At 35.9% G+C, this 27,137-nt stretch overlaps 1 protein-coding gene across 1 annotated transcript; it reads left to right on the forward strand.

Annotated features, from left to right (window-relative positions):
* Nucleotides 1-497: 497 nt before the first annotated feature.
* LOC140167469 (uncharacterized) lies at nucleotides 498-26,743 on the forward strand. Its single transcript, XM_072190776.1, has 3 exons — nucleotides 498-693; nucleotides 2,337-2,504; nucleotides 26,316-26,743. The coding sequence occupies exons 1-3, from the start codon at nucleotides 618-620 to the stop codon at nucleotides 26,741-26,743; spliced, it is 672 nt and encodes a 223-aa protein (XP_072046877.1). The 5' UTR covers nucleotides 498-617.
* Nucleotides 26,744-27,137: the final 394 nt, after the last annotated feature.

The following is a 27,137-nucleotide window of genomic DNA, read 5'->3' on the forward strand; positions in this document are numbered from 1 at the left end:
GTAGTATTATTGATTGATTTAAACAGCATTTGATAAGATACTTGTCGCAACGAATTGATACACCTATGAATACGACCTTCACATACATTTTACACTTTAACTCAGAATACAAGTTGCCGAGTTTACGGCTGATTCGCCGCGTCCACTCACATTTGCTAGAAGTTTGGAGAATACTTTAAATATTGGCCGGTTATTTTTCACACAGTGATGTTAACTAGGCAAATGCAATATACTTCTAACATACACTATTTGTAAAGGTCGCGCGTCAATGGTGAGAGCACTGTGTATTGTGTATAGGAAAACGGACAGTAACTGCAGTATGTGCTATCACATATTATCCAACTCTATGGGCAAATCAATAAATGCATTAGTCACCTCATTTGGTACCGACAACCGCCCCCTACATGGCGTGACGTTGAAGAACATTAGACACAATTTGCATAAATATTGATTGATTTGTTACATCTGTTCATTCTGGTTTTGCTAGCTTATCACTATAAAACCGTACGACTGCGAATGAAGATCAAGTTCAACTATTCATACAGCTATCTGTCAAGATACAACTTCTGGTACCCGGTACCCACATCAGCTGCACATTCACTGTTCTCCAATTCAAAATGAAGATTAACTTTCTTTGGACCTTTTTAGGCTGCATTATTTTAGCCATCAAATTTGCACCGGTTCTTTGCACAGGTAAGTGACACCACCATAAGGCTTTTGCATATTGCGCATTATAAATTACTAGAGTATTTCGCACTTGTGCCATTGATATTCGTACAAAAGACATTTCAATTTCGTCCCGAAAAATCTTCGAGCAAGAAACTCTAGTTCAATTTCACTATTCTGCCATTCGGGGTGCCATTAGATTACAATATTGTTGCAATGTATTTCGTGTTTGTGTCATTGAGTTTCGTCAAATTACGGGTTAAATTCGTCTGAAAATACCTGGCGATCCCTTCGCAAAAACATATTCGTCATTTGTCATTGAATTCCACGGAAGTACTTGATCTTAAAGCGATTATATGCAATAGTGTGGCTATACAGTTAGCATCCTGGACAACCGATTCTTTTGTTATGCAAGGCTCACTCAGTCATTTAATGAGGCAATACAAACGATCGAATTTGGTGTTGAAATGAGCTAAATTTTTAGTTACACCTTTTCAACGTAAAATTAATTTTCTCGGCCAAATGAAAAGCAATCATTTTCATTTTTTCAGTAAATGTCAGGAAAATTGTAGTGCTTGATACTGTATTTTTTTCAAATTCTAGTGTTAAACGTAGGCGTGAAATTTAGTCATTTAGTGTAAGATTTTCGATTTTGATAGGCTTAAACTCTGCCCGCGAGCCTTTTTTTGGATCAACCTTTTAGCTTTTCAAAGTAAGATAGTTCGCTAATGAAGGATTTTTCCCAACTTTCTAACGCACATCACCGTGAGCGATATATCATAGTTTTGTCAGAATTTGCGTTTTCATTTCACCATTTTTACTGCCGGCTGACCATTTTTCAAAATCAACGAGTGAAATCTAAGGCTAATACTAGCATTGTGGATCGATATCCCTGGGTTTAATAGGAATACCGGCATGGCTACAGTGTTGCTAGAACTTCAATATAGCAAAGAAATTCCCAGGCCTATAGCGCTCCTACTGATCATGTTTAACCAGAACACTCAATTGGGGATTTGGGCTACCAAATCACTGGTCGGGCAATTTGCTTTCAATGGAAAATTGACCTGGATAAACAACAAAGGAAATATCGACTATTTCTGCTGGTTGCTCTCGAGATAAAAGTACTGAGTTAGACATGTTCGGAGCATGAAGGGAAAAAGGGTAAAACAAAAACGGAAATTCTGACAAAACTATAATATATAGACCCACAAGATGTGCTTTACAGAGGTGGGAAATATCTTTCTTTAGCAAACTATATTAGTTTGAGACGCTAAAAAATTAATTCCGTAAAAAGCTCGCGGGCGAACTGAAGGCCTATGAAAATCAAAAATATCACACTAAAAGACACAATTTGATGCTTAATTTTAACACCAGGATTTGTAAAAAAATGTATATCCAAGCACCAAGTTTTTAACTGACATTACTGAAGAAAAAAAATATTGCTTCATATTTGACCGAGAAAATTAATTTCATAGCAAAAAGGTGTATCTCTGAATTGTGCTGATTTTAACATGTATCGATCGACCTTTAGCGCGACTAAGCATTTCTAAAGAATCGGTTGACCAGGTTGCTAACTGTATAACTATTTGCTATTTGAGGGAGGTCAATGCCTAAATTCTTATTTATGCTGAATTTTCTTTTATTTTTCCCATTGTCATATCATTGAATAGACTGCACAATTACTGAAACACCGAAAATATTTAGTTACCAATACGTGTGGCCTGAAATACCAGTAGGAGCGACGAGCTTTAAATTTAGTGTTATTGCTAGCCAAGATGTGCACATCGCCTTGTCGGATGGAGTCGGGGACGGAGACAATCAGGAGAAATATGAAATCGGTAGGTTGAAAATGGGATGTTTCTGCTTGCTATATAATAATAGTGGCATAGAGTTCAACAACAATAGCTAGCAGACTTGTACTATTGGGATCCGCCATGAGTACGGGTACGGGTCACGGACCATGATTATGGGCATACGGATACGGGTCCCTAGCCATGAGTACGGGTACGGATATGGGTCTGAATTCAAAATAGGGTGCAAATACGGGTACAGGTACGGGTCCGGGGCCATTGGTACGAGTATGGGTACGGAAATCGAGACTCACGTACAAGTACGGGTACTGATATTACCAGTCTGCTAGCTAGATTTTTAGTCTTTGTCAAAGATCCTCGAGATTTATACCGAGGGAGCCGCGACACTGAGCGCAAATAAGAGATTGTGCGCTCCCACCCCAAGGCTACCACGCAAAGCCTTGTTGAAAGACTAGCGGAAGTATACGTATAATCCCGGCGTATAATCATGATAACAGAGAGTTTGCGAAATGCGGTTAAAAACACAACTACAATGTCTATAGAATTATAGAGGATTATGTATTCAAAACCACCAGTGGCGTAGATTTCTTTTTGACATTGGGGGAATGGACTTGGGAAAAAATTCTTCAAGTATAGTCAATCCAGCACATTTTGGCGACAGAATAAGTTTATGGTTTGCTATTTTGAAGCTAAACTGATGAAATATGGTGTAAAAGTAGAATAAATTTTATTATTATTTAATTATTTATAACATTTGGCATAAGGCCAGGCAGATCCAATATTGTTTACACAATAAATTGAAGGATTGCCCTTACATTAAAATGCACGCGAAGGGCGAGAAAATTTGCACTTTTGGGGCTAAAATGGGCAAATATGAGGTTAATTTGATCAGAAACCCATTATCAGGCGTCAACATGGGGGGTGATTGTATGGACCATCCCCGGGCAAAATATTGGGGGGATTTGTCCCCCCTCCGGGATCTACGCCTATGAAAACCACTCTGCCATTAAAGCATCTAAAGGTCAAAATGAACGCGAAAATCTATAGTGAGAAAATACGTCTTTTAAGAACAATATTTTTAATGTTTTCTCATGCAGTACGAGAATATTGAGCAAAATCAACAACTCGGTGTTGGATGACAAGCTAGGTACTTTACATTTTAGTAAGAATCAGCTTATTTCTAAATACAGTGTTGCCAGAAAAACCAATCTTTCTGCAAATTGACATTTTGTCAAATTACGCCTTTTTGACACAATTTTGTGCATTTTGACAAATACAGGGTGTCCCAAAAAAAATTACCGGGCGAATAAATTTAGACGTAAGTCGAGAAATAGACATCAGAAGCCAGAACTCTAAAATCAGTGTGTAGCCCATTTTATTCTGCATCTTATACGCTAATTTTACTGGAATCGGTTGACTGATTGCAAAGAAATGAGCGATTACATAACGCATGCGTCAATTCACTTCATTCCAAGTTTAAAAGAAAGATCATTCAACACAATGCGCAATAGTAGTTTACTGTCAATGGGCTTCATATTTTGTACCGTGAAATCCTTTTCGTTCTTTTAAAATCATCCGTTTCTTGCAAAACATTTAATTACGGTTTGTTTAAATTTGAAAATGTACACGATATTGAAAATGAAGGCTTGCATGTAAGATGATTTTTTTTCACTAATGTTGATATAAATGTTGCATAAAGAATTATTGCATAAAGAATTCCATCTGGCTTTTGAAATATATCTAAGGAATTGTAATGCAAAGTTTCAATCTTTTAAAACCTTAACATTAATGTTGCATGGTATCAAAAACCACACGTAAAGCTGTAAGCACTTGTTCATTGTCTTTCTTGGCTCAAATGTTCTTTGGAAAGTTAAAATATAACATTATTTGCACTTGTTTATTGTCATTCTTGGCTCAAATGTTCTTTGGAAAGTTAAAATATAACATATTTGCACAGCCTTAAGAAGTTGGAAACCTTCTAATTGCAGAAATCAAAGTTTTCTCGGACAAAATGTTATTCATCTTCAGTGAAAGCATGAATAACATAACACCGTCGGATTATAAAATGGATAATGTATACTAAATTTACACACACTTTAGGAAGCGGTGAGCGAGTATGAGATAAACGCCTTTTGATCAAACTTGGAATGAACTGCATTGATGCGCGCATTATGTAATTGTTAATTTCTTCGCAACCACTCAAGCGAATCAAATAAAATTCTCGTATGTGAGGCACAGTAACATAGGCTATGCGCTACATTTTCAATCTTTTGATTTTGATGTCTAATTCTCGACTTACGTTCGATTTTATTCACTCGGTATTTTTCTCTGGGACACTCTGTAGTTTCCTTTAAGGTGAATCCAAACAACACTTTTTCGTTTTTGTAAATATTTAAAATAATACTGAAACTCAAAATTAGTGTTGCCAGAATACACCTGTTCCGAATTGAGATATGCCATAGGCTTTGTGTTGTGATCATTTCGAACAGTGGTTCATAATTTTAAAAAAGCGTGAGCCAGTTGACATAGCAACTGTCATATTCTAGCATGCACTACGCCCGCGAATACCGAGTTTTGAGTATATAACACGACAGTCCTTGTATATATCGAAACTGTTTCACTTACCGCACAAATTATATACCAACTAACCGTACATTTGCAATGACCCCGAGGTCAAGCATACTAGGGACCACAAGGGTTCGAAAATACTAGTAGTCTAGTATGGCCAATTATAACTGGTCATTCAATTGGTCATGCATGGTCTAGTATGTTTGGGCAAAATTAGCCATACAAGAAAATTAATTAGTCATGCAAGAAAATTGATTAATACTGCAGAAAAAAATAACTAGTAATCCAGGAAAATTAATTAGTCATAATTCATCAGTCACGAAATGTAAACATTCAGGCTATAATATATATACATCACTTCAGTATATCAAGACACAGTGAGCATGAGCATGCAGTACTTGCCATTAGTTTTTATCGCAAAACAAACATATTTGAAATAACATACTAAGAGCTTGAAGTATGACGATCACTGAAACTTGAAATATAAGCACAGTAAATATCTGTAAGTTTACTCACATTCACAACAGTGGCGGCGCCATGGAGGGGGGACCCATCCCCCGTCGGAACTCCCTCAGTTCCCCCAGTAAAATCCCAAAATTGACCAAAATTCCTACTTTTTGCAGCAATTTTGCGCAAATTTGGTAGATTTTGTCACCCCCAATCCCGAAATTGTTGGAATTGCTGTTTATTCTAAGCACTTCAGTTTTCTTGGTATTAATTTTTAAACCAGTTCTTGCTGCAAATTCACATAGCTTTGTTGCCTTATCCTGCATGTGTTGGATGGTAGATGATAGAAGAGCTATATCATCCGCAAAGTCCAAATCCTCTAATTTTGTCATAAATGTCCATCTGATTCTTGTGTTATTTCCCTCTGTTGCATGCTTCATAATCCAATCAACCACAATCAAGACAATAAAGCCAGACATTACATCTCCTTGCTTCACACCGGTTTCCACCTTAAACCATTCTGACCCCTCCCCTTCATCTAATACTGCACACTCGCTATCTTCATACAAGATCTGGACCATTCTTATTATCTTTGATGGAATTCCATAGCTAGCCATAATTTTCCACAGGCTTTCTCGGTGTACGGAGTCAAACGCTTTTTCAAAGTCCACAAACGTAATGTATAAGGTTGACTGCCACTCTACGACTTGCTCAATAATATTCCGCAGAACAAAATCTGCTCCACTGTACTTTTTCCACTTCTGAATCCAGCCTGTTCATCTCTCAACTAGTTGTCTACCCCATCTCTAATTCTATCAATAAGTACTCTTCCAAATACTTTACTTGGGACAGAAGTCAACGTAATGCCTCGCCAATTTCCACATTCTGTGAGATCTCCTTTCTTTGGTAACTTGACTATGAGCCCCTGATTCCATGTTTTGGGTACCTCTTCTCAGATTGTGTTAAAGATCCCAGATTGTGTTAAAAAGGCCTGTGAGCCAGTCTACAGTTGTGTCTATGTCTACTTTCAACAATTCAGCAATTTCATCTTTGCCACCTGATTTTCCGTTTTTCATCTTTCTAATTGCTGCTCTAATTTCTGCTTTTGAGATGTGTTGATCACTTATGTCCTCGATCACCGTTTCATGTTCATTTAACTCCTCTGATACTGGGTTGGTTGGTAGTGGTCTATTTAAAACTTCTTCAAAATGTTCTCGCCATCTTGTTCTCCTTGCTGATTGTTCTGTTAATATGTTCCCAGATTTGTCCTTTACAGCATTGCTTGTTCTGCTTTTATCATTGCTTAAAGTCTTTGTAATGTCATACAATTCCTTCATTTGCCCATTTCCTGCTGCTTGTTCAGCCCGAGCTGCAAGATCATCAGCCCATTCCCGCTTGTCCCTTCTCATACTTTTCTTGACTTCCTTATCTTTGCTCCGGTATTCGTCTTTTAAGTTCTGTTTGATTCTGCTTGACTTTGTCTGTTCAATGTCACTCTTCAGCTTTATCCTCTCCTCTACTAAATCCCATGATTCCTTGCTGATCCATGGTTTCTGGCCCTTCTTTTTGTACCCGAGAAGCTTCTGTGCGGTTTCTTTGTAAGCATTCTCAAAATGTTGCCACTTCTTCTCTACACTCTCTTCTACATCCTCATAATCTTGGAGTACATCAAATCTATTTTTAAGTTCAATTTTGAATTTTGATCTGATGGTAGTCTGTTGGAGTTTGGTTGTATCAAATTTCCTTCTTGTTACTTTTGGTTGTTGCTTTCTTTTCAATTTAATCTTGAGTTTGGTACGAACTAATTGATGATCGCTGTTTATATCAGCTCCCCGCATGGCCCTTGTATCCTGTACAGATGTCCTGTGCTGTCTGCTTACCATTACATGATCAATTTGGTTCTTAGTTCTTCCATCTGGAGAAACCCACGTTTAATTGCTTGTGTATCTGTCGATGAGGAAAAATTGTTCCAGTAATCACAAGGTTATTAAGATTACAAAAGTCGACAAGCCTCTCTCCATTGTCATTCCTCACTCCTAGTCCATGTTTTCCCATGATGCTTTCGCAGCCTTCGTTATCCTCTCCAACCTTAGCATTAAGGTCTCCCATCACAATAAGTATGTCATGTTTGTGAATGCTATCTACAATTGCTTGCAGTTGCTCATAAAAATTGTCTTTTTCCTCTTCATTTGTTTCATTGGTGGGTGCATATACTTGAAGAATTGAGAATTTCAAAAATTTTGAAAAGAATCGTGCATAAATGATCCTATCGTTTATTGGTTTCCATTCTATCAATGAATGCTATGCCTTCTTCGACATCATTATTGCAACTCCGTGTTGATGTAAATTATCTTCTCTCCCAGAAAAAATCACACTTTCTCCTGTGCTCAACTTGACCTTTCCATGCCCTGTCCATCTACACTCACTTACTCCCAAGACATCAATGTCATTTTGTCCATCTCCTTTGCAAGCTGAGCAGATTTTCCAATGGTGTATAGTGAAAAAATTACTAATGCAGGGAAATTAATTTATCATGTGCCTGAATTAATTTGTCAATAACTTATCACATGACTAACCAGGGGCTTTTTTAAAAGAAAAAAGTCACTGCACGTTAGCAAACGTAAAATCTAAAAGATCAGCTACACTGAAAGCCAAACTGGAGTTTATAGGTCCATATTGGGAGTTATAAATTTCTTGACTCCGCTGAAGAGTCACTATTGATGACTCTACACAGGAGTCATTTGACTCCCAATATAGAGTCATTTTAGACATAGAGTCGCGTAGTGGCTGGACTCTGCTCCAAGAGTAACCCAGACTCCATTAATAGAGTCACCCTGACTCCATTACAGGGTCACTCCGACTGTCCGAAAAAAGACAAAATAAATAGATGTACATCAAGTTTAGACTTTAGGGAATAGGAGACTTTACTCTCTAAGTTTCACGCCATTGGCGATTGTCAGACGACACGATGGAGAAAATTTGGCTTGACCACCATACCCTTGGAACATGTGGAATGGGGAATATAAATTCCACGGTGTCAAGAGCCAGGCAATTACAGAGTCTGACTCCCTTGATGGGTCATAAATTTCTTGGTTCCGTCGACGACTCTGAATGTAGAGTCAATTGACCCCACAGGGAGAGTCAAGTGACTCTTCTGTGATCATCAGGTGACTCCTTTGGAGAGTCAATGCTAGTTTACTCCACTTATTATCACTTGACGCCATTCTGGCTATCAGTGTAGCGGAGATAAGCTTGAGGTGAAGCGGTTGCTGGCAGAGGGGTTGTCTCCCCTCGAGTTCTGCTGTAAACTTTTACAAATCACGCGTTAAAATCACGCATTTTACCGACTCATTTCTGACGTTAAGAGCTGAGAGCACATCACTCAGACATACCAAATTGCATTCTGAATACGAGGAATAGCCTTAACTGATATCAAATAATTTAGAAAAATTAGAAAAAATAATTTTTGAAATTTCACAGTCCTCGAAGTAAAGTTTATCAATCTAATGATATGCACTTAAAGTTGAAAATTGATACATGTCTGGTTCACTAATGCATTTCACTAATTCATTTAAGGGATCTAGAATGAGCGTTTATGGCGTTTCGACAGTATTCTTTGTGGACATGAGAGCACCTCAGACGTATCGAATTACATTCTGAATACGAAGCATGTCTTTCTGATATCAAATAATTTTCATTTTTTGTATTTCACGATATAATACAAATTTTATGACAAATTATTAAAATTTGATATTTTCAAATTTTGATATATAACAGTCCTCGAAATTAATTTTTATAAATCTAATGATATATTCTTAAAGTGTATGTAGCTGGGAGGAAAAGCCGACGATCAATTGAAAATTTTGACCTTTTATATTGAAGATATGGATTTTTTTTCCCAAAAGACCAATTTTGTTTGGGTGGGTGTTTTGGGAAAAAATCCATATCTTCAATACGAAAGGTCAAAATTTTCAATTGATCGTCTTTTCATCTATACACTTTAAGTATAAATCATAAGATTTATAAAGTTTACTTCAAGTACTCTTAAATATCAAAAATATCAATTTTTAATGATTTGCCATAAAGTGTGTATTACATTGCGAATTTCAAAATATCAAAATTATTTGACATCAGAAGGACATTCTTCGTATTCAGAATGCAATTCAATATGTCTGATGTGCTCTAATGTCCCACAATAAATACTGTCCAAACGTTCATACCCCTTCCCTTAATTGACTTGTCATTATTTTTAATTACCTATAGCTCCATGAAAGTACACACTAGGATCAATAATGTCATTAAGTTTATGGTATTTATGGTATTAATATGCCAAAAAGAATACAAACTCTGCAAAAAAGCATAAAATACACACAGGTGCCTACAATTGCACGAAATTAATATCTGTAAAATGTCATAATAATAAAACAATTTTGATTTACTGAGAAGGGTAGGTTTCATTTAAAAAGATATTCCGTTTAATTGAATTATCATTACCATAAAAGTACACAGAACCTCTTTATTAAACATGTTAAATGTTGAATGAAATGGGCTACACACGTATCCCTACCATCTCTTAACCTGTCGCACAGTAGCGTAAAGTTCTCAAAATATGATAAGATTTTTACAACTTAAGGGGGTACTACACCCCTGCCCAATTTTGTGCCTATTTTATGCATTTTTCTCAAAAATATGGCGCATTGGTGACAAGTAAGATATGTATATTATAGGGGCAAGGACTACAACTACTGCACTGATAATGTTATTTCAACACAGATAACAGTTGTGGAGTTACAGTCAAAAATGAGGGAAAACCAATATTTGATCAATAAATCAATAACTACTTGCCTTGCGTTGCTGAATTTTCAGCGTAGTAGTTGTAGTCCTTGCCCTACAATATACATATCTTACTTGTCACCAATGCACTATAATTTTTGAGAAAAATGCAAAAACAGGCACAAAATTGGCCAGGGGTGTAGTACCCCCTTAAGTGATGCAAAGGTGCATAAGTTGTCGGCAAATTGCATAAAAAAATAAATTTTATTACAAAAACACACTCTTCCTGAACTAAATGTCTATAATAGTGCTCAACTTAAGTGCAATATTTTCTAAGCACCATGCAGCCTGTACACAAAGCTGAAAGATGAAGGTCAGCCAAATCCAATGGTATTTGGTACTTAGTCTAGTTAGGTCAGATGGTTCACAACTATGATAGTAAAAAATCAGGTGACCCCCTGGGAAATTCCATGACCCCCTAAAATTGGTCCTCTTTTGACCTGCCTCAGAATTGATATAGCTTAAAAATGAACAACATTTGACATCATGAAAATGTACTTTGAAATAACCTGGGTCTGACAGAAAGTTGAACATATTGTAATTGAACTAGGCTTTATAAGATATTCAGAAAAATTTAATTCTTTTGATATAATTACGTAAAATCATGGTGGAATTCGGGCAAAAACAGGATTTTTCATAATTTTGAAAGTAGCGAAAAAAGAACATTTTCAAATCCCATTTTCTGCTATATTCAGGCTAACATTGGATCAAACCTTTCGGATAATATAACCAACATGTTGTACTTCTGAAATATGTTTAAATTAGTGTGGTACTTTTTTCCTATACTGCAGGGGAGTTTGTTGATTTTGGCGGATTTTCCGTTTTTTTGCTTGTTTTTTGTAGACTCAATTAACGTTTTCCAATGTATAAACATACTAATTATTTTACATTCACAATACGGCTTTAATTCTCAACCAAGGTTATTATTGATTTGAGTTTGATAACTATTTTCATGTGGATTTTGCTCTTTTACTATAGTGGAATTTGTTAATTTTCATGGAATTTCCCTGCAAAGTAATGATATGAAACTTGGGTGCCTAGATTGATATGATAATTATTTTGATTGCTGATTTTAGAAATATGTTTCCAATAACAGTTTGTTTTGTTTTAATGGAATTTGTTTTTTCCAAGGAATTTGTGTCTTTAACATATTTTCGAAAGTGGAATTTGCAACCAACATTACACTGTTTAGGTAATAAATCATATTTTAAATAAAATAGACTAATCTTTAGTTAACTGTTAGATCAGGCAAAAAAAACAAACATTTATAACAAAACAAACACCACGCCATACCAGAGGATGATTTAAGGAAGCCCCATCATGCACTGTAAAAGTGTTATCACTAGTGTTTCAACTGCCACTTTACTTTTCAAATCCCATTGAACTCTGTGCAAAAGATGTTGTTTTAGAATTACCCGTGTGTCATTATTACTTGGTCGATTTCAGATCTAAAGTGATGTATGCATGAAGGATAATTCACGCCTTCTGTAGATAACATAAAATGTGAAATCGACCAACTTTTAGAAGGTGTTTTTATTGTAAATATATCTGTCCAAATTCAAATTTAACCATGCACGTGTGTATGCAGTGGGCGGGCAGTGGTGTCATGTTCACTTACACAGCTGTGCTAACCGCAAGACTTGCTGGGAAGTGCTTAAATCATCCTCTAACGCCATACGGTACTTCATATAATATCTACTACCAATGCACTGGAATTTTCATTTCTTTTCAAAGGCGAATTTATCAAATAACATGTACAGGTACTTCAAGCATTATCTAAAATTTAATGCGAATATGTACATGATGTACGTTTACAATATCTCATTGAGCGTGAGACTCACGCATTCAGGGACTTTATCAGGTGTCAGGGCTATTGCCATTTGGTCTAATACCATTTGGTCTAATACCCATTTTATCTACAGACTTGACATTTAGTATGGAATATTTTCTTGCAAAATTCGAGGACTGGGCTGGAAATGCAAACTTGTTCTGTTATTATCAAATGTATAGGGGTTTGAGGTGATATTTCCTAAACTTTGTCAGCAATTGGCACTTATCACATTTGAAATACACTTGCAATGTACACATTTTTGAACATGGGAGGAGCTTAAAATATGGCTCTTAAAAGTGGTACGTACTCAGAAAGTTTAAATGACCCCCTGGGGTCAAATGTTATAAACTTACGGTACAAAAACAACTGCGTGGATTTCTGGTTGTCCAATGAACTCACGCTGCTGTAGTATAAAGATTATAACATTTGGCCCCAGGGGGGTCCTTCAAACTTTCTGAGTGCGTACCACTTTTCAGAGCCATATTTTTAAAGCTCCTCCCACTTTCAAAACTGGTAAATTACAAGTGCATTTCAGTTCTGATGAACACTTATTGGTATTAAGGTTCAGTAAACATCACCTTAAACCTCAATAAATTTGATAATAACAGAATAATGTTGTTCAAATTCAGAAATTTTAGAAAGCACATTTACTGTTAAAAATTATGTTACACCATCTCCCGACACACCCCGATTAATATTTAGGTCAAGATGCCCCCAAACACTTTGAATACGACATGAAAAGGTTTGGCATGCCAAAAATAGTGGAATATTTGTCAGTATAGCCTATCCACTTCATGTTTTTGTCAATATGGTGCTGGCGGCCATCTTGGATTTAGGGGTCAAGGTGACCCCAAACTCTTTGAATATGATCTTAAATGGTTTTGCATGCCGAAATTAGTTGAAAACGACATATTGTTAGTTATTATAGTCAATCCACTTCATGATATATCGATTTTCATGTTTTTCAATATGGCGCTGGCGGCCATCTTGGACTTAGGGTTCAGATGACCCCAAAACACTTTGAATATGACAAAACAAGATTTGGCATGCCAAAAATAGTGGAAAACGACACATTGTTTGTCAGCATAGCCTATCCACTTCATGGTATATAGATTTTCATGTTTTTGTCAATATGGCGCTGGCGGCCATCTTGGATTTAGGGGTCAATGTGACCCCAAACTCTTTAAATATGATCTTAAACGGTTTTGCATGCCAAATATAGTTGAAAATGATACATTGTTTGTTATTATAGCCTATCCAATTCATGATATATCGATTTTCATGTTTTTCAATATGGAACTGGCGGCCATCTTGGATTTAGGGGTCAAGATGACCTCTCAACACTTTGAATTTTATCTTAAAAGGTTGGGCATGCCAAAGATAGTGGAAAACGGCATATTATTTGTCATTATAGCCTATCCAGAACATGGTATATAGATATTCATGTTTTTCAAAATGTCACCGGCGGCCATTTTGAAAAATGAGCTATAAATATATAGATTTTCTCGCCATTTTTGGGAGGGACATAGGAGCTATTTTTTCTTAGAATATGTCCATCTAGTCAAATCCACAGAGAAACAAAGGTATGCTATGAATGGTCACGGATCGTAAGAAAATGATTCAACTATGGGTGCCACAGGCATGGGACATGGGCCAGTACGAGTTATCTGCCACTCCAAACTTTAAAACGAAATAGGTTTGCCTGTTTACGTCATTTGCATAGAGTTGGAATACTAACATGTATTATAGGCCTGTTATAATCCCTGTTTATGAAACACAGCGAGCAGAGGCGCCCGGTCCATGACCTCATCATGTGTAGTAGCATCATTGCACCTACATAGCCTCACACATGCTATTACTAGACCAATCGGTTAGTAGACCAAATAATTAGTAGACTAAATGCTTGTTAGACCAAATGGTTTGTTTACCAAAAGGGTAATATTAGACCAAATGGCTATTAGACTTAATGGTTATAGACCAGATGGGTATAGATCAAATGGTTCATTGGAATAAATGGTTTTAGACTTTTTGGTTATTAGGGACCGTTCACAAACACTTGTGGGGGTGCTGATGCAAAAAGGGGGGCCTGAAAATTTTTGATCCTGGGGGGGGCCTGAAAAAATGACCACAAATTTTCCTTTGAAAATTGAGTTTATATGCTTTTCTATGGGGTTGATCCATAATTTTCTTGTCAAAAAGGGGGGGGGGCTTTTTTGAAGTCTGTAAAGGGGGGCCCCGAAAAATTTTCGCGATGAAATTTTTTGCATCAGCCCCCCCCCCCCCGAACGGTCAAAGAAAGAAAGAAAGTCTTCACTAGATCTCAGAGACATGCCTCCATTACAGGGGAGGATAACAAATCGGCAATAACTGATCATGTCTCTGAGGAAAACCATGTTATTGGATGGGAACAGTCAGAAATAAAGGACAGAGAACAGAACAGAAATAAGAGATATATCAAGGAAGCCATCTGGATAAGAAAGAAGGGGGCCAAAACACTCAACAGAGACCAAGGGAACTACTTTCTTCCGCATATTTATGACCAAGTCCTAAGACAAACAGCGCCACCAACGTCCGCTCCGCCAGGTAGCAGCCGTCGAGGTGCAGGAATTGGTCATTCAATTTGAGAAAGTGCTAAGTGTTAGCACGAAACTGTCATTGATCGAGGTATGTAACATCTATTTCTGGATTTGCTAAGAAGAAATTTGCTATATATTTATTTCATTGACAATCCTGATGAACTTATTTGCGGATATTTTAGGTGATTTTGGAGCGATTTTTAGGGGGTGGTCATATTTTTTAACGGGGGGCTCCAGAGAATTTTTTAGTGTCGTGATTGGAAAGTGTTATCAGAACCTATCAATGTCCCAAAATATTAACACTAAGATGTTCAGTCCATAAACAGGGTGTTTATTTTCTACAAGCAATATACAGGATGAGTCAAAACAGTGCAATAGTGCAAAGAATCCATCTTTATTTTATAACCATTTCTTAACCTCATTGTCACTGAAGTAGAATGGAGCACCCAAAGTTTTATTGTCCCTGGTTTTGTATAAGTAGAGGAAACATTACTTTTATTTGAAGAGCTTTGTTGCAAAACCCCTTACATCCACTTCTTGACTTTTGAGAAAAACAGCGTTTTTTTAATTGTGCAAGCCTTACTTGTTCGATTTGATTCAATTTGAGTTCGGATAAAATGTTGATGAATAGAAACTAGAAGAACATGTTTGGTACAAGTGTCAAGCCTTCCTATTTATTTTATTATTTCTTTTATATCGCGCCTTTTGTGGATGTAAGGGCTTTTGCAACAAAATAAATCTACTCCTTTTCTAGAAACCACCTTTACATTCAAATTTGAGCCCATTTGTTTGCACTACTTTATGTAACTTGAATAATGCTCTCAAAATCAAAAAGAAAAATTTAAATATCTCATTTACTTTTTTTTAATTATGAATTTTTAATTAAATCCGGCAAAATGACATTTTTGATCATTTCCGAAGCTACAGCTTTCGTATGATGGTCAAAGAACCACCACACCAATTGTGTATTTTTACCCACACTATAAATGTCATGTCAATAACTCAATTTAAGCCAAAAGTGGATGTAAGGGTTTTTGCAACAGAGCTCTTCATTTGGTGTTATTTTCATATTACCTTTATTATAAAAGAAACATACAAATTTATGGTCGGGTTTTTCAAATGACAAAAGGAATTTGCGTGCAAATTGAAGTGGTGTGATTTACAAAATATCCAGTATAAGTTGGACACATTGCCAGGAATTGAAATATTGGAGTTGGAGTTGGGTGAGGTATGAAGGACTTAAGTAACATTAGAAATTTAGTTTGAACCGAAAAAAGGAATTGAAAGAACGACAAATATCAACATTGATTTAAGTTAAAGCCAGTTTCAAATCTGGTGTCTTTATTTCGCTTTGTGTGTTCTCATTCAAATGTGCCTCGAGGACAAAGCGTTAAAATGGGTATCGCCTTAAGATGATTCATAAACGTTAAAGGGTTCACTTTCTTTTTTCACAAAAATATAATGAATATTGAGTGTGGCATTTATAAAAAAAAATATCAATAATGGGAAAGTTCAATTTGGTTCTTACGTGAGTATTGATTCGTTGACCTATTGCACTTTTTACTCACCCTGTATGTACGTTTAATACCCAAATGATTTGATGTGCTCATCATTAGTTGCCTACGTGTTTAGTGTTCAATCTGACAGAGCACAATACATCTAAACTGCTGAAGTCTGCTGAGCGCGGGGCCTTCTACTATAATGCTCCCAGAATGTGGAATTGTTTACCTGTTAATATCCGTGAATCTGCATCACTACACATTTGTATAATTAATTATAATTTTGCTCTGTATATATTTTGCTTGTGTATATATTTTGGCCTTTTGCCACCTTCAATATTGTTTGTAGCGCTACGCTCTTTATGTAGCAGCGCTTTATAAATGCTCAATATGTATGTAATATGTATGTAATCTAGTATTTACCTCTACATTTATCTTGTAGGTACCAAGAAGAGTTTAAACCGACTGGTTTCACATGCATTTAACAAATGAAAAAAAACAAACCAATCAATCTTTTAATAATTATCGTATGATTAAGCAGTGCCTTTTTCATTGATCTGGACTCCTTTCTACTAATATATCGCAAATAAATATATTATATGTTCTTTAAAAGCTTCCTTGAGCATGTTGAGGAAAGCCGCACTTTTAGCCTTTTTCACACTAATTTGGCCATATTATTATTATTATTTATTCTTTCTTTATTGAGGGTAATACTGCTTCAGTGACAAGCACTGCTTTTCAAGCAGGCCCTCATTGTATACATGTACATGTTATAGCAACAAAATATAGTATGATACACAATATTTACAAAAATAGCATACAGTATAATGTATTTACATAAGTTACAATATTACAAATAAGTATAATGGTATCATCAACTACAAGATAATTATAAATACCATCATTCAAAATACAGAAATACAATAATTATATTTATACAAAAATCAAGCAAGCAAATGAACAAAATTAAAGACAGGCCTAAATTTCTTTAATTTTTGACTGAAATTGGCCTAAACTCATATTTTCCATCTGAGCTCTTACTGTTGGTGGCAAAGAATTCCATGCATAGGCTGCCCTGACGTGAAAAGTACGTTGACCTGAATTTGATTTAAATTTTGGAACAATCAATGTATTAGAAGTATGATTTCTAGTTATATGATTATGGTTATCATGAACAAAATCAAATTGAGAAGATAAGTAAGATGGATATTCATTCTTTAAACATTTGAAAACAGTCATTAATAGAGTATTATGCCATCTTTGATCAAGTTTAACCCACTGCAAAGTATTCATTAAATCATTAGTTGGTGTCCTTATATCTGCTGAGAGAATTATTCTAGCTAAATTATTATGAAGTACCTGAAGCCTATTATGGTACTCTACACTAAAATTTGACCAGACCATGCTGCCATAATCAAAGTGGGGAATAACAAGAGCATTGGATAACATTACAGTGGTTTTGTATGGAAGGAAATATTTTATACGTTTTATTATGCCAGTTCTTTTGGAAATAGTTTTACTAACATTATCAACATGAGCTGACCAAGACATTTTGCTATCAAATTTTACACCTAGATATTTAAACTCATCTACTCTTTCAATATCATTGTTGTTATATAATAAATGTACATTGTTGAACTTTTCAAGCATTTTGTTTGTACCAAAGATCATAAACTTAGTCTTTTCAACATTTAAAGTGAGTTTGTTTACTTCGAACCATTCAGCTACCCTACTTAGACATGACTCCATTTGAATTTTAAGATCAGATTCATTTTTAGCTTTACACATTAAAGAGGTATCATCAGCATACATTACAGTTTTACATTCAGACACAGCATTAGGTAAACAGTTAACAAAAATGATAAACAGTAAAGGACCTAAAATTGAGCCCTGAGGAATACCAATATCAATTGGCCTAAAGTCAGAAAAAGTTGAGTTAACATTAACAGTTTGTTCTCTGTTGTTTAAGTACGATTTAAACCATAATAATTCATCCCCATATACCCCATATTGTTTAAGTTTCCTAATCAGAATATCATGATTGACAGTATCAAATGCTTTCTTTAAGTCTATAAATAAAACACCTGTAGCATAACCTGTATCCATATTCTTTAAACTGTAATCTTGAACATCTAGAAGGGTTGTTGTTGTGGAATGATTTGGACGAAATCCTGATTGAGCATTTGATAACAGTCCTACATTACTCATATATTCATATAATTGATCATGAACAGCTCTTTCAATGATCTTTGATACAATTGGTAATACAGAGATAGGTCTATAGTTACTAACATTAGTTTTATCACCCGATTTAAATATTGGAGTTACTTTAGCCTTCTTCCATGCATCAGGAAAAGTAGACCCATTCAAAGACAGGTTGCAAATATGAACAAGGCATTTTGAGATGAAAGGCGCAGCCAACTTTAATAACCTTACATTGAATGGATCTAATCCTGACGATTTACAATTTTGCATTTTACTTATTTGTTTAAGAACAAATTCATTAGATATCGCTCTAAAACTAAATTTGTTTACACTATGATTTTGATGAGAACATACAGTATTACAAGTGCATACATAATTATCATTGTTATTATTAAATTTACTCCCAAGTTCATTACCTATTGAAGTGAAAAACTCATTGAACTCATTTGCCATATCCTTTTTGTTACCTGAGTAATTACCATTCTTTTTAACAACTGCTGAAGGTATACTTGATGTTTTGTTTGGTATAATTTTCTTAATTGTTTTCCAAAGATTTTTACTATTATTTATGTTGTTACTTATAGCCTCATTACAATAACTCTTTTTCAGTGAATATTTCATATTGTTTACTTTATTTCTAAGATACTTTGCTTTACTCCAATCTTCAGCATTATTTGTCTTATGTGCTTTTGAAAAATAGTAGTCCCTATCTTTGCTTAGTCTCAAAAATTCACTATTCACCCATTCAGGTAAACAACCTTTAACTTTCTTTTCCTTAAATGGTGCATGCTTGTCACAGGCAGCATTGAATGAAGACTGCCATTCATTAAGTGCTTCATTGACATCATTTATATTATGAATTCTACCCCAATCAATATTTTTGATTGTATCAATATAATCTACTTCATTAAAGTTTTTGAAACATCTGGATCTTACAATTTTTGGTGGAAGTTTTAACTTATTACATTTTCTTACAGCATATATTAATGAATGATCACTAAGACCTAAACTATGAACACCAGATGAGATAATAAGTTCTGGTTTTGATACAAATATTAAGTCAATTTTTGTTTCACTAGTTTCAGTTATTCTTGTATAATCTGTTATAATTTGTTTCATATTAGAATTGTTTGCCAACCTTGTCACTTTTCTCAAATTACCAATTTTAACCTGATCTAAATTAAAGTCTCCTAAAATATATACATCATCATATAAATTGTTACATTTCTTAAATATATCATCAAGATTATCAAGAAAATCAACAGTACAGTCTGGTGGGCGATAAATACTGCCAACTAAAATAGGCTTTGTGTTGGTTAAATTAAGTTCAATAAAAATACCTTCAATATCATTATCATATAAATCCTCATTTTGTTTTGACAAAATACTGTTTTTAACATAACATAAAACTCCACCCCGTATTTTACCATTTTGTCTATCAAGTCTATAAGTATTATAACCATCTATTTCTACTTCTGAGTCATCAACATCCTTATCTAACCAAGTCTCATTAATACATAGCACATCAATAGCATTGTCATTCAAAAGAAAATTAACCTCATCAACTTTGTGGATTAAACCCTGGATATTTAAATGAGCTATTTTAAGACCCTTCCTAATCTTACACTTTAAATCAATAAAGCCCTCATTAAGAGGAAGTTCATCATTAGCAAGTTTGTGAAAACAGTTCTTACAATACCAATAATTATTTAGCTTAACATCATTATCATCAACACATCTAAGGTGAAAATCAAGAGTACAATTATTACAAGTTACATAAAGATCATTTTTTAAGATTTTTCTTACACACTCACCACAAAAATCATTTTCAGTTTTCTTGCAAATTTTGACATTCTTTACAGTGTTTAAAGTTTCAGTTCTTTTTTTACCGGTACTATTTTTATCTTTTACCTTACAACACTTGTGTGTACACTCATTGTTGTCACATGTTGTGACACTAGTAATTTCTTCATAATCAAGATTTCCATTGTCTGTACCATTGGCATAAATATCATGAGAATTTTCATTTCCCATAGCAGAAGTACTGATTGAAACATCATTATTACTACATGTAATAGCACTAGTTATATGTACAGATTTCTTTAGAATAGCATTAACATGTTTAGTGTCATCACTCATATTATTTACAATATTTATATCATTTGTTATATTATTTACATGAACATTGTTATTACTAGGTATATTGTGGGAACAATTGTAATTTACAGAAGTACTTTCAGGATAAACATCTGCTTTTTGAAAACATAATCTACTTGTATCATCACTATTACCTTGGTCAATAATATCAACAACACTTGAATGAAAATGAATGAATGGATGATTGTGATGAGAGGGAGTGACTTCATGAGCACAATAGGTATCACTTGAGACATGATGTTGAGGTGAATGAATAGAATTTACATTTTGGCTATTGATGTTATTATTAGAATTATTTACAATAGTCATAGATGAAGAAGATGTGTTATCATTACATGTAGAACCAATACAATATAAATGATCAGTTTGATTGGTTGAAATAGTCCTTTTAATTTCACATTGTTTTTCACCATGTTCACTATATATCCGAGAAGAAAGACCTATGTTCCTTGCTGATGTTGATTCCACATAAAAGGGGTTGACTGAGAGTCTATTACATTTCTAAAGTTCCTTACAAGTCTGCTGATGCCATGGTTGTTCAGGTGAACCTTGTCCCAATATAAGTCTTCTCTAATATGTCCTCCTTCTGTAACAAATACTGGGGCATGGTCTGCGAATGATACGCGAGCACTAGCGTGACAATTTCGTTCAAAGATGGTGTTCAGTTCATATATAACTCCGTTTAAGACATTACTTCTTGCAAGGGGGATCAGTCGGGGAAGAATACTTGATACAATGATGTGCGCGTTAGGAAATTTCCGAAGTGCTGCATTGACAAGACGTCTCGCTTTGGCTTCACAAGCCTCGGTTGATTCACGCTTAACATTATTAGTCCATGCTTGTAGGATGACATGTTTCGGGTTTTCATACTCGCAATCCTCTACAAGTCTCTGAATTTCAACTATGGTTGCTCCACTCTTTGCAAATACTTTTGTGGACCTTCCTTTGTAGAACCTATCTTCATCAATTCGCTTGCATATAGAGTTACTAAAATTAGGATCTGTGGGCATTCTTTTTGGCGGTGGTTTCTCACTAGTTGTAGGTTGTCTTGTCGGTCTTGGCGCTGCTTTAGTAGTAGGCCTTGCCTTTGCCGAGCTAACGGGGACACGCTTGTCTGGGGTCATCAAATCGATGCTGGGGCTGAAGGAACAGCAGTTTCTGCTACCTGATCAAATAAAGCGCTGTAGGAATTTGATGTTGTTACTGCTGGTGCACTTTCTGTTGGCTGGGATAGGCGACTTGCTGTTTTGGGAAGTTCAAAGTTCTGCACATGGGTCTCCTTTAGACTGAAAATTTCAGCCTCTAGTACACTGTTACGCTCACTGAGTTCGCGAAATGCTGATGAAATCTGGGTAAAGTTTTGTCGCAAGTCTCTAAATTCTTGTAGCTGTGAGGTGAAATCCTTCACCTTGTCTTGCAGGCTTTGAATTTTCCTTCTGAGTTGAGGTGTTTCATCTGGAGCAGAGTCAGTTTGAGTTTGTGCATCACAAGATGTAACTCTAGTTTGAACAGAAGAGTCTGTCATCAGTTCGTGATTGAGTTCAAATGTTGGCAGATTTTCACTTTTGTCCGATGATGTGATAGCGTGGTTATGTGTTGGCGTGGAAGTAGAAGGACCAGGTGTGAAGGGGAAGGCTGCAACATTCTCTTCTGCTAATTTGTTACCAATTTCTGTTAAGATGGTATCTATCCAAGTTTGATGGAGTGATCCTTGGACTGAGATAGTGTTGGTAGATGCATAACAAGTGATGGTTACATGTTGTAATGTATCTCCAGGCATAACACATCTGAAGATGCAGCCGTACCTGCCCTTGTCTTCTGCTGTACCATATCTAGCACATAGTTCATAGGATAGTTGATCAAATATATCTGGGTTGACAGCTATTGTTGTTGACATAGTTTTTGGTTCAATTTTCCACATAGAGTGATCAAATATGTCCACATTTGTAAATCCATTGAAAGTACCATGGAAAGACTGCCATAGATGATTGACAGCTCCCTTGGTTATGCTCGTTAAGTTCATTGTTATATAGGCAGGATGTTCTTGGAAGAAAATCAATACCAGTGATGTAGAGTTGTAGTCCAAGTTGAATTATAATACAAAATATGAAATCAAATGTCATATATTTTCTCCAAAACAGTGATCAAGTTTATAAAATAAAGTTGATCAGTAAATTCAAGACATAAAGATGAAGATGTTGATATAAAATTCAATAGGTAATCCGAAGTAAAAACAGCGTAATTATGGTGATTTGTCAGAGCTCATGTGGAGTGATGCACACTAGTTGAATAGCAGTAGTATTAGTATTGTAAATTTTGATTACAAAAAAAAGTCCCGATATTGAGCCAGAGGGATTATCAAGCTGCCCCCGTTACCAGGTCTGCATGCCATACAGGCTGCGCACTTGCTTTTTTATTGGTGCCCCCGGTGGCATATCAGCGGTGAGCGGCGATGAAAATGTTCCTGATGGTCATAATTTTTGGCCTGTTTTACTGGGACAATTGCGCACGAAGCGCGCAAAACCTTTCCATTTTACACTAAATTAAGGTGCTTAACGGTCTAAAAAAGAACATGCACGGGGCAATTCTGGACAATTTCTGTACGGTAGGTGGAGCTGCCCCACGTCTATTGCGGATTTTCTCGTCCAGAGTCTTTCCTCCACGAGTGACCGAAAAATTGGGAGGAAAGGGCATTACCAGAGGCGCTGTGAGGCAATACTTACTTGATTTCCCCTGTCAATTGAATGTTTGACTGATCACCACAAACTATACAATATAGAATTTCCCGACTATATCAGTCTTACTTCGTCATTTTTCGGGCTGAAGAGTATATAAATATTTTAAGCACGGATTTTTCATTCTCACTACACGGATTTCTATTCTTACTGCACGAACGTGCCAGGCGCCGGGGCCAGACGGCACGTTAAAATAGCCACTGTGACTAACCCAGTTCGTAGTTTGTCGAATTCTTCAGTCGACAGTCCTATATTATATACATCACTTCAGTATATCAAGACACAGTAGAGAGGTTGCGAAATTTACGTGAAACGCGATATACGGGAACGCCAACCCGATGCTACATTAGTCGAAAACTAGTTAGTATGCCCTCTAGAGGCTGAAATCCATTGTGAATTGGTCAGCCGTGGAATTCCCGTAAGGCGGTTACGTTGCGGTTGGTAGCAAAAAATAACGTTCCAAAATGACCAAAAAACGCATTACAAAATGCAGAAAAATTTTATGTTTGTCGTGTTATGAAGCGAATTAAAGTATCCAAATAGAACAAGTAGAGTTCGACATGTAATAAAACCATTTTGGGGGTTACAATTTGACCTAGTATAGACAAGAAGAAGTGAATAAATTTCGATTTTTTTCGACGCGAATTCGAACGTGCAGATTGCCTATTCATTTGTGTGTGGAGAATGCCGTCCAAAAATCATCTTGCGAACAGGCGTTTTAGGCAAGATCGTGTCATCTTACGACATAATGCGGTATGAATTGCCTGTTTTGGACGGGGGACAACAGTTCGTGCAACGTCATTTTTCGCCATCACTATTTCGTTGCATTAAACAGCTGTCAAAGTGTTTTGCTTATGGATACTGTTCAGCAAACACCAAAATGTTTTTAAAACATGATAGTGCATGTGTTTTTGGTTTTAGTTAAAACATTTTGATAACATATCAATGTTTGTTTATATAAAAATCACGAAAACTCTTTTTTTTGTTAAACGTGTTATACAGAAAAATAATACAACAAAATTTAAACCAAAATTCGAAATGCTATAGTAAAATATCATTTGGCAAACATTTTGTGTATTTAAGTCTATTGTGTTAGAATGTTTTGCAGCAAGTTTTAAACAAAATGTTTTTTGTATGTTATTAAAACCTTTTATACCCTTGACCCTCACACACCGACATCGCCTGGTTAGTAATTACATTGGACAGCAGAGACACTAACATGAATACACGGGATCGAAACATGTGAATGTGCTATGCACGATTTGATATTCAGGCGATAAATCTTTGGATACCGGGGTAGAAAATGATGAATATCTCCCGTAATTTTTTGTTCTAAAGAAGCCATATTTATTTCCTTGCACTTGAACATATGTGTTGAAAGGATATGATAGTCGTTAGCTTGCGTATTGAGAAAGAAGTGTGCGTCTTGAGCTCAAAAACTAACCAAAATTCTTATTTTATATGTGCCGAACTATAGCGCAACGTATGCTAGCTGCACTCACTCATGGAGGCAGTCTAAAAGCAGATGACCCCATGGCGTATACATGCTCACTCACACACAGAGAGGTCAATTACCAGGCTATTGTCAGTAGCCTTAGTCGGATGTACCTCTACTCATTATACGTCTCAAAACTATTAAAAAGGTCGGAACAAAATGGCCATGCGTGGCTGTGGATTCAACCTACCATGGCGATTTCTGCCATGAAGATATCGGGCCGATGACACTGTGCCTCACATACCCCTTTAACCCGACATTTAACGGTTTTCTGTAATATATTTGTGTTTGCTAGGTAGTAATCGAACTAGGCATATTAGATTATCTATTTTCAGTTTGCTTTAAAAAGTAAACAGAGTAATATTTATATGATAATGGAGTTTGTTTCTTGTTATTCGAATAATATACACCATGGCGACTTCCTAGGCATCCAACACCAAACTCTGTTTAGATTATTTAGACAAATAGCATACACGTGTGAACATAGGCCTATACTCGTTTTTCCAACAGCGCGCCCGCAAAACTCAAATATCGCTAATCTGGACTGAATGCGGGTTCGATGAAAGAAGATAATCTTCTCTGGTTCGATCAATGGGTGCTTCCTATATCTTTAGATTATATTTAGACCATGAGCTTATTGCAATTGCGTTTACACGTAGTCTTCGTTCAGACTCTATACGGCTATCACGGACATACTAGGAACGACAAGCGTTAGGACCGACACAGACTGGCTGTGTAGGAGGCTAGTTTGGATGTGAACGGGACTATGACGTTCTACCGCATAATACCGTAACCCGTATGGCGTTTGCAGTGAACGCCTCTTCGCAATCCCTCTACCGAGCATGAGCATGCAGCACTTGCCACTATCAGTTTTTATCGCAAAACAAAGATATTTGAAATATAATATTAAAACATGCTAAGATCTTGAAGTATGACGATCACTGAAACTTGAAATATCACAGTAAATATCTGTAAGCTTACTCACATTCACAACACATGCACACAACCGTACAACGCATCATGTAAAATATAAATTATATTTTTAAACATGAACATTGAGGGGTAGATCAAGAAAGTCGACAGAGGGTGCTAACGTTTATAGTCTACTACGACGTAAAACAAATTAATCTTACCTCGATCCACATCACACTTTTCTGTTGTCTCACTGCTGCCGTCTGCTGAAATGATAAAGAACGGCGCCAGGCCCTCATAATACAGCTTAAGAAATCCGTTTAATTTAATCAGTAATGCAGGAATTAGTCATGAACTCGTCAAGTTTCTAGTAATTAGTAATTCATGCACATGACTTATGCATTTATTGTCGCATGACTACTTTTTAATAAGCTTGACTAGTTAATATTTTCAGTGCTGACAAAATGCCGAGCTCTACACTACTTATCAAATGTTTATTCTATATCACATTTTGTTTCCAATGTCGCTTTTCTTTACAACTATAACAACTGGCATAATAATTATTTTTTCTTTGATGAAGTTATTGGTGCCGGTGAAAATACGTACAGTACCATAGGTCACAGCATAAGTGGTGCGGATGAAGGTATGGATACGGGTGAAGTTGCCGGTGAAAATACAGGTGAAAGTACAGGTCTAATCGTTGAGGATACACCTGCTGAATTGAGCAACACGGAATTCCGCGACTATACCATCTCATTTGAAAACAACTTGGTGGGCGATTTGGTGACGGTCAGCCGAGTTGGTGAAGCTTCGCCTTTCATTAGCTACCAAAACACAATCAGTATTGACCTACGTAAGATAGGGATATCGACCTCCGATAACAGCGAAGGCATCTGGACGTTTTGTGATGTGCACCCGGATGCAGAGAACCCCAATGGGAACTGGGGATTTGAATCAAGTAAGTCTTGGTGGAACCTTCATGTAATTATTTCGTCTAGCAAATCATAACCCTAATCCTAAATCTAATCCTAATCCTAATCCTAACCTTAATCTAAACCATAACCCTAATCCTAAACTAACCCAAAAGATCCGTTCATACTACCACCGTACACCACATTTCGCCATACTGCATTTTAGAAACGCTTGCTGTTAGAATAAGAAAAAATTTAATTGTAATTATTGTACAGGTCACGGCAACCCTGTGACCTTTCCGGAAAAAGCCGAGTGGCAGGTTTTTCAAATAAATATTTTCTGTGTAAAAACTGTACCATCAGATAGGTAATGGAATATATGAATATTAACTGTACATTTATCATAACAATTTTTGATAACAACTTGCGTCACAATTGATCTAGTATAGAAGGTAGAGAATTTATTTCAATCTTATATACGCCATTTTTTT

This window comes from Amphiura filiformis, chromosome 13 (assembly GCF_039555335.1).
Source record: "Amphiura filiformis chromosome 13, Afil_fr2py, whole genome shotgun sequence".
Lineage (NCBI taxonomy): Eukaryota > Metazoa > Echinodermata > Ophiuroidea > Amphilepidida > Amphiuridae > Amphiura > Amphiura filiformis.

Bases quoted from the DNA above. Each gene is read 5' to 3' on its own strand.
- LOC140167469 (XM_072190776.1), top strand. From the start codon at position 618: ATGAAGATTAACTTTCTTTGGACCTTTTTAGGCTGCATTATTTTAGCC. The intron at 694-2,336 runs GTAAGTGACACC...ATCATTGAATAG, and splicing joins TGCACCGGTTCTTTGCACAG to ACTGCACAATTACTGAAACA. The intron at 2,505-26,315 runs GTAGGTTGAAAA...TCTTTGATGAAG, and splicing joins TCAGGAGAAATATGAAATCG to TTATTGGTGCCGGTGAAAAT.